The 14,175-nt window shown below is 36.3% G+C and overlaps 1 protein-coding gene across 1 annotated transcript in view; it reads right to left on the reverse strand.

Annotated features, from left to right (window-relative positions):
• Positions 1-14,175, reverse strand: part of si:ch73-290k24.6 (WW domain binding protein 1-like) — a 51,157-nt gene that overhangs the window by 21,387 nt on the left and 15,595 nt on the right. Inside the window, exon 2 of the mRNA XM_028801564.2 lies at positions 11,414-11,561. Coding sequence (XP_028657397.1) covers positions 11,414-11,561 — 148 coding nt within the window. The remainder of the gene's footprint in view (positions 1-11,413; positions 11,562-14,175) is intronic.

Raw genomic sequence — 14,175 nt, forward strand, 5'->3', positions numbered from 1 at the left:
CAGAACTCAAAATGACCATTCCAGTGGAAGAAATAATTCTTTGAAAAACAAATGAGTAAATCATTTTTCTTATTACTTGTTTAATTTCAGGGACCCTGCAGACCAAAAGAGTCCAAGCACAAGTCCAGCTGTGCTTTAGCATAAATGATATCTTGTCCTGATGATTTGTTAGATTCCAGCCTATTTAACCTAAGAAGCAATTCTCCAAATGCAATTTCCAAATCAGTAACTCCTCAGTCCCAGTTACTTATGTGTGGTTATCGACTTGTTTGCATAGAATAATGCATAGTCAAAGCATTTGCTAGTTCACTGTCTGCACATTATAGCTCCCCTTTATGATTCTTAATACTTCTCACCTCCTCATTGACTGTTCTTTTCTCTCTATTATATAAAAAAAATCCTAGGACGAGACAAGACTTTTTTCAAGTGCCGCAAGACGAGACTTTAGCCATTAGATTTATTTCAAGTCACGCCCTCCTCTGAACCATATTCAACCACGCACATGGTGGTTTTCCTCACTAAGTTCCCAATTAAAGAAGACGTATTATGTCGAAATCTTATTGAAGAATTTCATCATGAAGGGTTATCAACAGAAAAAATGATTACACGGGCAATCCTAGCACCGAGAAACGAAGTCAAAGGAATTAACACCAAAAATGTTGAGCGATTACACAGCAAATTGGTTAAATGCGTATCAATAGACTATGCTGAAACAGTTGGTGGTGGACATGTGGAAGATGAAAACATCAACTTACAATATTCCAAAGAATATCTACAACCATTAACACCGTCTGATCTTCCATCGCATTAATTACTGTAGAAAGAAGGTTGTATCCAAGAAAGGTAATGTAGTATATCTTCCACGGATAACATTAGACAACAAAGGAGATCTTGATATGCCATTCGTATTAAAACGATAACAGTTTCCCATTAGAATAGCTGTTGCAAAGACAATTAACAAATCTCAGAGCCAAACATTCGAAAAAGTCATTTTATTTAATTGAGAGAAAGAAACGAAATTCAATCACTGGCAATTATATGTTGCTTTGTCACGATGAAAGTCCGAACACAGAATGAAAATTCAATTCGATATTGATGAAAATTTAATTCAAAAAATTGTTTTTACTGAAGTTTTACAGTAAAAGTGTAAGTTTAAAAAGTATTTGCGTGTTAATTTCAAAGCCAAATAGAATGAAATCGTATTACACAACGAATAACTAAAGCAACATGAAATATAATTTACTTTCAAATTATTATGTTTTACTATTTTTTAATATGGTTAATTATTTGTTGTAAAATAGTTCTATTATGCATATGTTAACAATTCACATGAAAATAACAGTCTGTTTAAATTGTACATCCACATCCACATCCCCATATGCGAGCGGCAGAACCGCAAAGTGGCTAGCACGTAGCGCAGGCCCAGGGGTTGGCGAGCGAAGTAAGCTGGGGGCAAAGCCCCCTAGTACTACTAAAAATATTAAAAGGCAAAAGATGACCCAAAGAGAGATTTCATGCTTGTTGAAAACTACAGCTGTGCCATGCAGTAAAAAACATTAAGAACCACTGATTTCTATAAATATTATTACGAACAATAATGCGACAAATCATTAAAAATTACATAGATTGTATTTTAAAAGAGACAATCAGAATGTGTGTGTCTGTTCATCTCTGCATTGATAATGCATCATGATGACAAACATTTATTGGATAGTTACCCATCCTACCCTGTTAATCTCCCTTGATCTACTTTATATACAAAGACTGCATTTCCTCAAAACAGGTAAAATACCAACTTTTCCTTTTTTATCTTCAGCATTAACAACTCAAGAGGCAGCATACTTGCATGGAGATGAATAAGAGCTCTTTATTTTCTGCAAGACTTGAGGGTCAAAGTATTTCTCAAACTAATTTTTTCCTCATTCTTCAGACAGCTGCTAATGGACAAAATAATGTTTTGATAGTTCAGTGCTTGCCCAGCACAGTGCAACCTACTGTCAAATAGTTTCAAAGCAGAGATAGAAAGCAGCAATAAGCAGCTTAAGCCACTTAGAATGATACTATTAAAATTCTGAACCATTACTTAATAATCCTAGTTGCACACCTACAGGAATCGAACAGTTCAATTGTGATTAAAGTTCACATAGCAGACTTATATTTAAGGGTATTTGCATATATTGTGATCTCACCGTGTAGAAATTACACTATTTATACATGGCCCCCGAATTTCAGGGCACCATAATGTTTGGGACATAGCAATGGTTTAGGTATATTAAAGCAGTCATATTTAGTACTTTGTTGCATACTCCTTGCATGCAATGACTGCTTGAAGTCAACAATTCATAGACATCATCAGATGCTAAGTATCCTCTCTGGTGATGCTCTGCCAAGTCTCTAATGCAGCTTCCCTCAGGTCCTGTTGGTTTCTGGTTCTTGGCCCCTTAGGTTTTCTCCTCAGCATGTTGAGGTCATACTCAATTGCATTTAAATTGGTTGACTGGCTTGGCCATTCAAGACTTTTACATTTTCAAGCTTTGACAAACTCCTGTGTTGCCTTAGCAGTATGTCTGGTATCATTAACTTGTTGTAGGATTAAGTGCTGTCCAATGAGTTTAGACGTATTAACAGGAACTTAAGCAGACAAGTTTTTATACACTTCAGAATTCATTGTGCAACTGCCATCAACAGTTACATAAATCAATGAAGAGAAGCATGCTAGCACCTATGGCAGCCATACATGTGCAAGTCCCCCCACCATGTTAAACGGATGAGAGGGTATGCTTTGGACCTTGGGCAGTTCCTTTTCTTCTCCACACTTTGCTCTTGGCATCACTCAGATACAGGTTCATCTTTGTCTCGTCTGTCCACAAGACCTTTTTCCAGAATTGTACAAGCTCTTTGAAATACTTTTTCACAAATCATACACTGCATCTGTATATCTGTTCATGAAGTCTTCTGTGGATAGTAGTCTCTAACACATAAACATCTGCCTCCTGAAGACAATTTCCAATCTGTCACATAGAAGAATCCTCACTATGGTAAAGAAAAAGTCTATCATCAGCAGTGGAGGTCTTCTGTTACCTACCAGTTCCTTTGCGATTACGGAGCTCAACAGTGCTTTCTTCCATCTTCATGATACTCCAGACATTTTGTTTAGGTAATCCTAATGTTTTCCCGATGTCTGTAATGGTTTTATTCTTGTTTTTCAGCCTAAAGATGGCTTATTTGACTTTCATTGGCACAGCTCTTCCCCTTGTGTTGAACAACGGCAAATACAGATTCTGAAGAGTAGAACCAAGCCTAGGTATCTTACGTCTGCACTAATGAAGCAATGATACACACCTGAGTAATCACAAACATCTGTGATACCAACTGTCCCAACCATTATGGTGCTCTGAAATGGGGGGGGGGGGGGGGGTCTGGGGGGAACCACGTACAAAAAGTGTTGTCATTTCTATATGGTATGGCTGAAATGTATGTAAATACCCTTAAATTAAAGGATACAATGTGCTCTTTAATCACTTCTGAATTGTTTGATTTGTAATTTTTAACTATGGAGCTTAGGGGTATATCAAGGCAAAATGCGGCTTTGTCCCAGAGCTCCAGTCCTTGCTTGATCAGTACAATCAAGGTTACAAGCATGGTATTAACATGCTCAGTACATTATTCACAGCAAAGCTTTTAAAATTATAAAAAAGTAGCATATTTAGGGCCCTATAATTTCCATGATGCGGTAGGACAGGGAGTTCTGCAGGGCACTCACTGTCCTACTGCAGTCTCAGCATACAGCATCATAGAGAATATGGGCTCCTACCTGATGAATGGAACTGCAAAATAAGGTTCAGTTGTGCTAGTGCTGTTTCATTAAAAGGAATATAAAGGGGCATTTCATTATTGCTTGTTTTATTGTAGCTGTTGCTACTTACAGTAAAATAAAAATAATTTTAAAAAAAACATTAAAAATCTGAATTAAGGTAAAACGGTGAAAAACAAATAAAAAAAAATAAAAATTTGTGAAAAAATAAAACCGATTTCATAGGGCCCTACATATTACACTTACAGGTTGATCTTGGATAATGCAGATCCTTGGTAAAATAGGGCAGAATAATCAGGGGCTACTGTATTTAGTTTTAAAAGTAAGGCTGCAAGCAGCAAGCAATAAAAACTCTACTCTTTACTGCTAAATATGACAAAGGGCTTTTCCATTGCTTTCCAACACAAAGTGCATGAAGAAACTGTGCACAAATTCAGTGTTAAAGAAAAAAATGAATGTGAAAGAAACAATACATTGTTCTTGTCTTATTTATTTTACCAGACCCAAAACAGTACTCAATACATTCTGAATCAAACCATGAAAAATTATCAATCTCAAACTTATTCGCTACTCAGGTTAATATCAGCCACAAGCAGAAAATCAGATATCTGACCCAACTGATGAGCTAATACCTCAGCTTTCACTTTATCCGAGTATATGCCGAGTATATAAAACAGTCACATCAGTTAGTCATGAAACAAAGGAAGTACTTGACCTTTAAATTCAAGGCGTTCTACTTCTGAACAATGTTGTGTTCACGCTTGGTGCTTCTCATGAATATCACACTACCATCACAGCATTCTTATAATTCCTCCTGTAACAATTCATTCACTCTTGAGAGATAAGACACTATTAAAAAAAATCACGTTCCTCAAGGTTTCTCCAAATGAGCAACATAGGTTCCAAGTAGGATATGCAGAATAGTTAGTTATACCTTTCTGAACACTTCAGCTGCCATTCCAGTCCAAACAATTTATAAAGTACATAAAACTGTGTGCTTCTGTTATCAATCCACAGTCACAATGAAGACAGACACTTATCCACTATCTCAAATTTCCAATTACACAGCACCCTGCAATACTGCAGCACCAACACATAGCTACCCACACTGGTCAACTTCAGAAAATGAGAGGGCATTTTCTGGCAGTAACGTGAAATTCCATTTCATAGAAGCTAGCCTCCTCTGTACAGTATGATGAATCTGTGAGGTGGCCACACTACACAGCTCCATCATTGTGGATTCAAATCTCATACCCATTCATTTTCTCTATGATGTTTTGCATGTTATCCCAGTGTCTCCATTGGTTTTCCTCCTGACATCCCCAATGACACCCTGGTTAGGCAGAAAAGTTACATACTGCAATTACCTTGTTACTGTACTAAAGTACATTTTTGCATAAATCTGTATTTGAATAGATTTAGCTGTGGATACTTTTGAATTTTACTCCACATTTTAGATCAAATATTTCTACTTTCTAGTCCAATACATTTGTACATGGCGATGCATTGCATTTTACAGACACATGATGGTCTTATTCTTTCTGAAGGACTCTTTTCAGTGAATCGTGGGAATCGACTGAATAGAGTGCCACTGGAGTGCTGAAATGTACATGTGATGCTGCCAGTCTCTTTTGATTAGAACAGTGCTTCTTAAACTATGGGTCACGGACATGTCTATGATGGGTCGTCACATAATTGTGAGGTATAATTAACCAAGTTTGTCCATTTCTGCATTAAGTTATAAACCTTGCACTATTTATTGTACTATTTGCAGCAGTGCAGTATGTGAAACCATTCCAACGATGCATCGTGGAAGGCTTTAGTTTCTGTGGCAATAAAATATACAGTAAGTATTCCCTCCTTCCATCTTACAAACAGTGAAACAATCAAACTGAGAAGACCCACGGCAAAGACACGTATAAGAAAGGTGGAGAGAGGAGGAAATGACAGATAAGCTTGTGAGGTGAAGGTACTGTGGTGCTAATTTGAAATGTTAACATGAAAAGAGCAAATGTGACTCCAGGATGTGACAATTTGCTGGGTTTTGTGAGGGATCAGTCAGTAAAGTGAGGGTGTATAGCTAGAGCTCTGGCAGTATTTTATACTAAATGAAGTTTCAGTGGCCATGAACTACTGGTTGGTTCCTCATTACTTGTTCACCTTTACGGCATACATTGTATCTAAATCTGCAACAAGTGCAAGTATTAAGGTTAACATGCATTGGTTAGGAAGAACTCCTTCTTGTCACATTTTAAAGTAGTGCAATAACAACAACCTATTAGCAGTGTGAAAGACTTTATTTTTAATAAAAAGTGCAAGCACACCATAAAATATTAAAAGGGTAAGACAAGCAGTAGACATCCAGCACATTTTTAGTCAGCACAGTTAAACATTTCAAACTGGACTGTTCAATGATTCGGCGAGATTATCCCATCACCCAAATAAAGAACACAGTGTATATATTTTTAGTATTTAGCATTCTCCCCCTCCATTAAATAAACTGTTAAATGATAACAGGAGTATTTTAAAATATTCGCAACCTTGTTTGCAAAAATACTGTTAATGGTGAAACACATTTGAAAAACACTTTTTGATGTTATTTAAGTCAAGGTAAATAAGCAGCATTGATTAATTAAAATTTTTATCCGCTGTGGCAATCCCTAACGGAAGCAACCGAAAGAAGAAGATTTAAATTTTTAAACTATTTTATTCCTTAGCTAGTGCCGTGAGTCAAATGATTAAGTTGAACTTTCATACTATGCTTTCAGAAATCATCATATCTTCAAGTCACATCCAAGTAATTCTCTCTCTTAGCTTTACTAAAGCTTAAACTAAGCATTTCCACTGCCAGTGATACATCTCAGAACTGTGTTCCTGTTTTGAATGATAATTGTTTTAGGTTCAAGCCCCAGGTGCTCTCTGTTTTCACGTGGGTTTCCTCCCACCATTCAAGGAAATGCAGGTTACTTGGATTGCTGATGCTGAATTGACCCTAGTTTGACAGTGTGTATGTGTGTTCACCCTGTGATGGGATGGCATCCAGTCCAGGGTTCGCTCTTGCTTTGTCCCAAATGGTTGCTCAGATAGGCTCAGCTGCCGCATGACGCTGCTCTAAATAAACAAATTTGGAGTATGGATAAACAGTATTGTTTTACCAAAACATTAGTTCTCTTTTAGCAATATTCATGTGACAGAATTATGCTTGAAAGTAAACAAAAACATGTACTTTTTTATTGTATGGCCATTGTTATTGGTCTCTTGACTTTGTTGTCACTATGATAATCATCCTCTTCTTGGGTCCCAGTATAGTACAGATTTTCTAATTTTGGTACTCAGATTAAAAAGTGAAAGAACTTCTGCTTAAGAGGTTTAAGCAAGGGATTGCTCTAATGTGTGATGCTGTCAGCCTCTTTCATTTATATGTTTAAAGTGTAAGTGAAAGTACCACCAGTCTAATTCATGAGTCGTTCTATTTAGATCTAATTATTCAAACAAGAGGAAAGGAGAACTTTGTCATTGATAATTTTCTTGTTCATAATAATAGAAGTACAATAGGGTAACAACACATCTACATTAGAAAGTATTAATCGTTTTGTTCAGTTTATTACTGGAATTGTTTTAAACAGAATATATAAACATAATATTAAACTAATATGTATATCAGCATAATCTGTATCACTCTTAATTAACATGGCATAGCCTATACCATTTTTGAATTTGACACAATATACTGTAGATTCAGTAGGCACACTTAAAGCCATATTATACTGGGGAATCGGGGAATACATTTGGCAAGTACATTTACTTTAGGTATATTTTTAAGCAAGTACTTTCTTATTTTTACTTATGTAAAAAGGTTACGGGGGTATTTTGATTTTCACTAGAGTGTACTTTGCTCTTTTATTTGTATTTTCACTTAAGGAAATTGTTTTAGAGTACTTCCACCATCACTGCTGGTGATTCTAAACTAGCCCTTAGTGAAAGCAACCATGTTTGTATTCATAAGTGTTCACTATCAGGGCTTGAAATTCATTTTTGAAAAAAAAAAAAGGGGGGGGAGAGAGGGAAGTCCCCTTAACACAAAGGGGAATTTCAGACTCATGGGTTGAGTCAAAAGCCCACGGCTGAAGAAGCACATTGATTAAATAAAAAAAAAAAAAATGCCTGGCGTATTACAGTTGCAGTAATCCCTCCTCCATCGCGGGGGTTGCGTTCCAGAACCCCCCGCAAAAGGTGAAAATCCGCGAAGTAGAAACCATATGTTCATATGGTTCTTTTTATATATTTTAAGCCCTTATAAACTCTCCCACACTATTATAAACATTTCCCGCACAATTATACAGCATAAATCCTTTGTATTCTCTTAGATATTAGGTAAGATTCGTGGAAATTATGTATGTAAACACAGTTTACATACAGTAAAACCTAAATATTATTTTAAAGATATCGAGCGTCTCCGATATCACATATGTTACAGCCATTACGACAGACAGGCCACCAGCAATAAATACGTACAATGCAAGAAAAATTGTATACAGTAAAATGTGTGTACAGTGACACTAAACTATGTACATGTAATAAGTACTGTACGTAGATAATTAATTATGGTTACTCACCAACAATGACACGACGACTTGTCTGATAACAATGAGTTTAATTTTACTGCACAACAAAGGAGAGCGTTACAGCTCTTCTAAAGGAGCCTCTTCAGGTGAATGTGTAGCATCGCCGTTGTTCTTCTTCTGGCAGTCTTCAATCCAAATCCCTAAAGCAGATTCCATCCAGACTACTGCCTTATCACGTCCACTTGCAACTCGTTTTGCGCCCTGGTTAAAGTACACTGCGGCTGTAGATCTTATATGCTTTTCCTCCTTTTTAAATAAAAAGAATTGTGGACTCATGCCGTAATGGTGTCCTGCAGCGGTGTAGCTGTTCCCTTCCTTCAACATATCCAAAACTTTTACCTTTTCTGCAATCATTTGCATCTTCTGTTGGCGCTTGGACACGGCCCCTGAAGCAGTAGCACGTTAATGCTGAATGAGTGAGATGAGACTTCCTGGTTAATGCAGCACTCCATCGCTGAGCCAATCAGCACACAGGAACTTTAACTGTGTGCTCTGATTAGGTAGCTTCTCAGTCATCCGCCAATAGCGTCCCTTGTATGAAATCAACTGGGCAGACCAACTGAGGAAGCATGTACCAGAAGTAAAAAGACCCATTGTCCGCAGAAACCCGTGAAGCAGCGAAAAATCCGTGTTATATATTTAGATATGCTTACATATAAAATCCGCGATAGAGTGAAGCCGCGAAAGTCGAAGCGCGATGTAGCGAGGGATTACTGTACTACTTCTTCTTTGTGATGTTTACAGATGTTTATACAATTTTGAGTAGAGTAATCAGCCAGTCTTTAAAACATTTCCACTCCTATTTAGCCAAAAAGGCAGACTTGTTAAAAAAAAAAAAAAACTGGACAAAGTTTATTTTTCATCCACACTATTGTTTTCTTCTCAAAAGTAAAATTTTCTGTAACCTTAAGGGGACTAAGCAATCCATATAAGGCTGTGTGAATGCTGTTAATTTAAGACGTTTGAGATATTTAGTTAAAATATAATTAGTTCTAAGCTTAAATGCACAATGAATAGCATTTTCACCTTGCAGATCCTACATACTCAGTTCAAGTCCAGCACCCGATTCAAACTCTGCAGAGACAATGTTTTCCCTGTCTTGTGATTTTTCATTTTTTTAATGGGTACTTCAGTTTTCCTCACACATTCTTGAAACCTGGTAGGTTTCGTGAAATAGTCCCAATGTGAGTGTAAATGTGTGTGAGTGAACCCTGCAATGGACTTGAATTCTGCTCAGGCCCTAATCCTTTGCCCCGTACTGCCAGGATAGGCTCTCACTGCCTGCTCCTCAACATGGAGTAACTGGGTTTGTGAATATTTATGACTTTTTTTTAGCTTGCCACTGAACATACAAGGGGAAGTCAAGCTAAATGGGATTTATCAGAAAATGGAATGAACCTTAACAAAATTGATAATATCCCTTTCTCAATGTAGTCTCCCCCCTTCTCGAGTTTCATTCTGCTGGAATCCAGGCACTTCCAGGCAGGGGGCGCAAGTGCATTGGGAAGGGTGAAGACCACATTAATAAATGACATTATCAGTTTTGTTAAGGTTGTTCTATTTTCTAATAAATCCCATTTTTTAACTTTAGCTTGACTCCCCATCGTATTTGCTTTGAGATTACCAGGAACTGTTGCAAGAACCAAAGTACATTTCTAAAAGACCATAACAGAATGTATTAATGTTGGAATGTATTGGTGAAAAATGTAAATCACAGGGCATGGTATATTACAAATTAATTTTTCTGCTAGATTACCCTACTTTTCAGAGTTAGAGAGGTGACAGCCATTGCCACAGCTGCTTATCTTGAAGGTTATCCTTGAGCACTGTTCATCTTTTTCTGTGTATAACTGATTTTACTTTTGAGTTTTAAAGGCAACCAGTCCACCACAAACTAAAGAAATGACAAATTGGTAGCTGTCAGTTTGTTAAACAAAAAGGAACAAAACTAAATTCCAATTAATGGAACATTCCAAGTCAAATTCTAGAATGCTTATATTGAAATCTGTGCAAGAATACACTTCTGCCTGTTTTTAGCCTTCACCATAATTAAGTTTAGTTGACTTTCGTGTAAAGCATATTTTAAACAAAAGTCATCACACTCAATTGTCTTTGACTACTGATGTGCAGTTCCACTGAAAATATGAAATGATGCATTCAAAAGCAGCTGAATCTAATAAGTGTAAGCTTAACAAAATATAATGAAAAAATTAAATTCCAAAACAAATACAGCACAATTACAAAATAGTAATTAAAAATGTTGAAAATTCTTGCAACAAAGTAAGCAAGACTGCTTCCCAAATAAATATGTGCATGAAATTAGTACGTGGAGAATCCGAATTTGCAGGAACTACTATATTTACGCTGAATACCCAGAATCTCGTGCCGGATTCCAAGCCCCAATTATGATGAACTGCTGCCGTATCCTCATCTGTTTACTGCATAGTACCCAGTGATAGAAGAAAATGCAGTTAAAAAAGGTTAGAGAATGTTAAATAGTGCCCTACTGCAAAAGCACTATCCTTCCAGATCAGTCCTGCTAACATAGTTCAACTGAACCACTAGTCCTTGCCTTTTAAGTACAATAGTGAAGAAGCAATTGTCATAAGCAGTATATTGGACTGGGTCTCATGGTTCATTTATCCACCAGGAGCTCTCAATTGAACATGATTACTAAACTTAGCCGTGGAATAGATCCCAGCATGCCATCAACCATTCCACAAACATTATCCTAAGTGTATAGCTCAAAACATTAACCCTTAAAATAGATTAATATAAAAAACTTTCAGGAGTTAGGAAACTATCATAAACCAAAAAGTATAAAAATTACCAGTCATTGAAATAATGTAACACAATGTTTGAATACGGATAGGGAGAGTATTTTAATATATGATCTGTAAGTTTATTGGGGTTACATCTCCAAAACAAAAAATGATTACTTCACACAAGCAGCAAGTAATGCTGGAAAACTTACACCACAGTTCGTAGTAGTATGTACAGCATCCTGTTTCTCCACAGCAGTGCCCTGTTTCACACTGATACCCAGCATTGTTATTTACTCCAGGACAATACTTAGGACTGGCTATAATGGGCTGGCTGGCACTTCCATGATACTCTGGCCCCTAAAATACAGACAAATATGAAAATATTACACTCTCAATTTTTTTTTAATCAATTTCATTGAAAAACCTAGTTACCTTTACTCCTGCATGAAGTTAAACAAACAGTATCATCATCATAGGAATAAGTCAATAGATTTTTAAGAATAGCAGAGAAAGAATGTAAAGTAGATTTGATGTTCTTACAGACAAAAATATGTCATAATGCTGCATAAATACATGTTTCTTATGTACATAATAGAAGGCATACAGTACATTCTTGGGCTGGGAATTGAAAGGGGCCTCCAACAACATAATTTTCCCCAACTACGTCACGATGCAATAACAATTTTTTTTAATGGTTAAAAAGAAATTAATTAAATGTAGAATAAATAATGGGCTATCCATCCATCCATTTTCCAACCCGCTGAATCTGAACACCGGTAACTGAACATAAAGTAATAGCTGAGTGAAATAGAAATGTCATTTATAAACCATGCTTTTTGCTTATTCTCATGTTAGATGTATAAAAAAAAAAAAAAAGGCATAGAATTTTTAGGAGTGGAATAAAACAAGCACTACCTGGCATCACCTGGGAAATTTCCTAAGACAGTGAGCTTCAGTTATAGTGCAGAGGACTAATCTGACGTATCAGAAGCACTATGTAAGTAACTGAGCACTTTTCTGTATACAATATTTGTTCCCCCTTGCCCCCCACCCCCCGAACTAATATTAGTTCACTGAAGCTTGTTACTGCGGTGGGTTGGCACCCTGCCCAGGATTGGTTCCCTGCCTTGTGCCCTGTGTTGGCTGGGATTGGCTCCAGCAGACCCCCGTGACCCTGTGTTCGGATTCAGCGGGTTGGAACATGGATGGATGGATGGATGAAGCTTGTTACTTTTTAACAGGCTACATATAAATGCCCATGAGTAAAACATTCCTGCCTAGAAAAACTCTTGCTTTTCCTATTGACTTGGGTTTTGTTGATGTTCACTGCAAAACAATTTTATTTTACTTTTTTTTTTCTTTTCTAATTCAAACAGGTAATTAGAAAGAATAATGGAAATTTTGGGCATAAATATAATTTCTCCCTGAAGCATATCCTGTAAAAATGGTAGCTTCAATCATATTTGCATGCAACACTTTGATATTAAATATTTTACTATTATAAAGTTTAGGACGGTTTACATCAAAAGTAAGATGTGCTCAATCGTGGTTTAACTTATTATATATGGCATTGATGTTCATAGGTTGCACATTTACGAGGTGCATGCAATGAACTGAATATTTTAGACACTGTACAGGAAGGGACAGCTGAAAAGAAATATTATTAACTATATACAATGTCCACCTCGTATATATATCATATTGTAGGAGTTGAATTTAAACACTGGTTCGATGTGCACCTAGCATTTGATGCAGATGCACTGTTCAAAAGAACACAGCTTCATGATTTTCTGAGTCTTACATTCTTCTGAGGTTATACTTAAAGGCTGAAGGTGTTATTTTGATATTATGATAATGGTTTGAATTATTAAGAAAAGGCAATTTAAGTAACTTTATAGCAAAATACGAAAAGCAAGCCTTGGTATTAAAAAAAAAAGTCATCTTTTAAAGTGTGCTGGTTACTCTATTGTTATGCTCAGGCTAAGTTTCTTGTTGATGAACTAAGAAGGAAACATATGGTCACACAAAGCATTCAGGATGAAAATGAACGTGCGTGTCCTACATGTAGCATACTTTAACATCTAAAAACAGTCACGTTCTCTTAAGCTAACAGGACTGTCAATCAGCCTAGTGGACCGGGTTAAATGTGGTTATTTAAGGTATCGATGTTTTGTTATGTCCGGTTAGCAACTGGATATAACCAATCATGTTAAGTTTTCTGATTATGTAATGATGAATTCCTTGGAACTGTGATCTAATCAATGAAGTATAGAAATAGAGCCTGACAGGTGCCCCTCCTTTTTAACACTTGCTAATAAAAGGTGCATGCACTCTTGTAAGGGTTACCTCTTGCAAGACTTCGATAATAAAGAAGAATGATTGACACTTTTCTCCTGCCTGTGTTTATTGCCTATAAGAGGCACCTGAGGGGTGGAGGGAGTTTGGCTGTAAATTTCTTCCACAATATCTGTGGGGGAACTCCTTTACTGATCTGAGCAAGCGTTTACACTGACCAAAGTATGCCACCACTCCTGGCAATATATATTAAAAAAAAAAGTCACCTAATTTTCTTTTTTCTACAACTGCAAATTTCAATCAAACCAAAAGAATTTGAGATTTTGAAATATTTAGTGTATCTATTGGTTTACCTCTAAATATTCATATATCAAAATGTTCTGAAAGAAACTGTTACAATAAAGCAAATGTATTAAGAATGCATTTCAGAAATAATCAATTTAAACAGTTGTAAGAAAAACACAATTATGAAAACAAGGGGAAAAAAAATCAAGCTTGCAAAGAACCATATCATGGCAAAATAGGGATACAAAAAGAAGAATGAGCGTATTATACATTGTGCAAATATATTAAGAAAATAAAAATAGGGATATTACTTTGAGGGACCAAGAACTAACAGACAATGAGGAAACCGCATTAGTTTCAGAAAGCAGAAAGCAATAAAAGTGCTTAAAGA

The sequence above is a fragment of the Erpetoichthys calabaricus genome, chromosome 5 (genome assembly GCF_900747795.2).
Source record: "Erpetoichthys calabaricus chromosome 5, fErpCal1.3, whole genome shotgun sequence".
NCBI classification, from domain to species: Eukaryota; Metazoa; Chordata; class Cladistia; order Polypteriformes; family Polypteridae; genus Erpetoichthys; species Erpetoichthys calabaricus.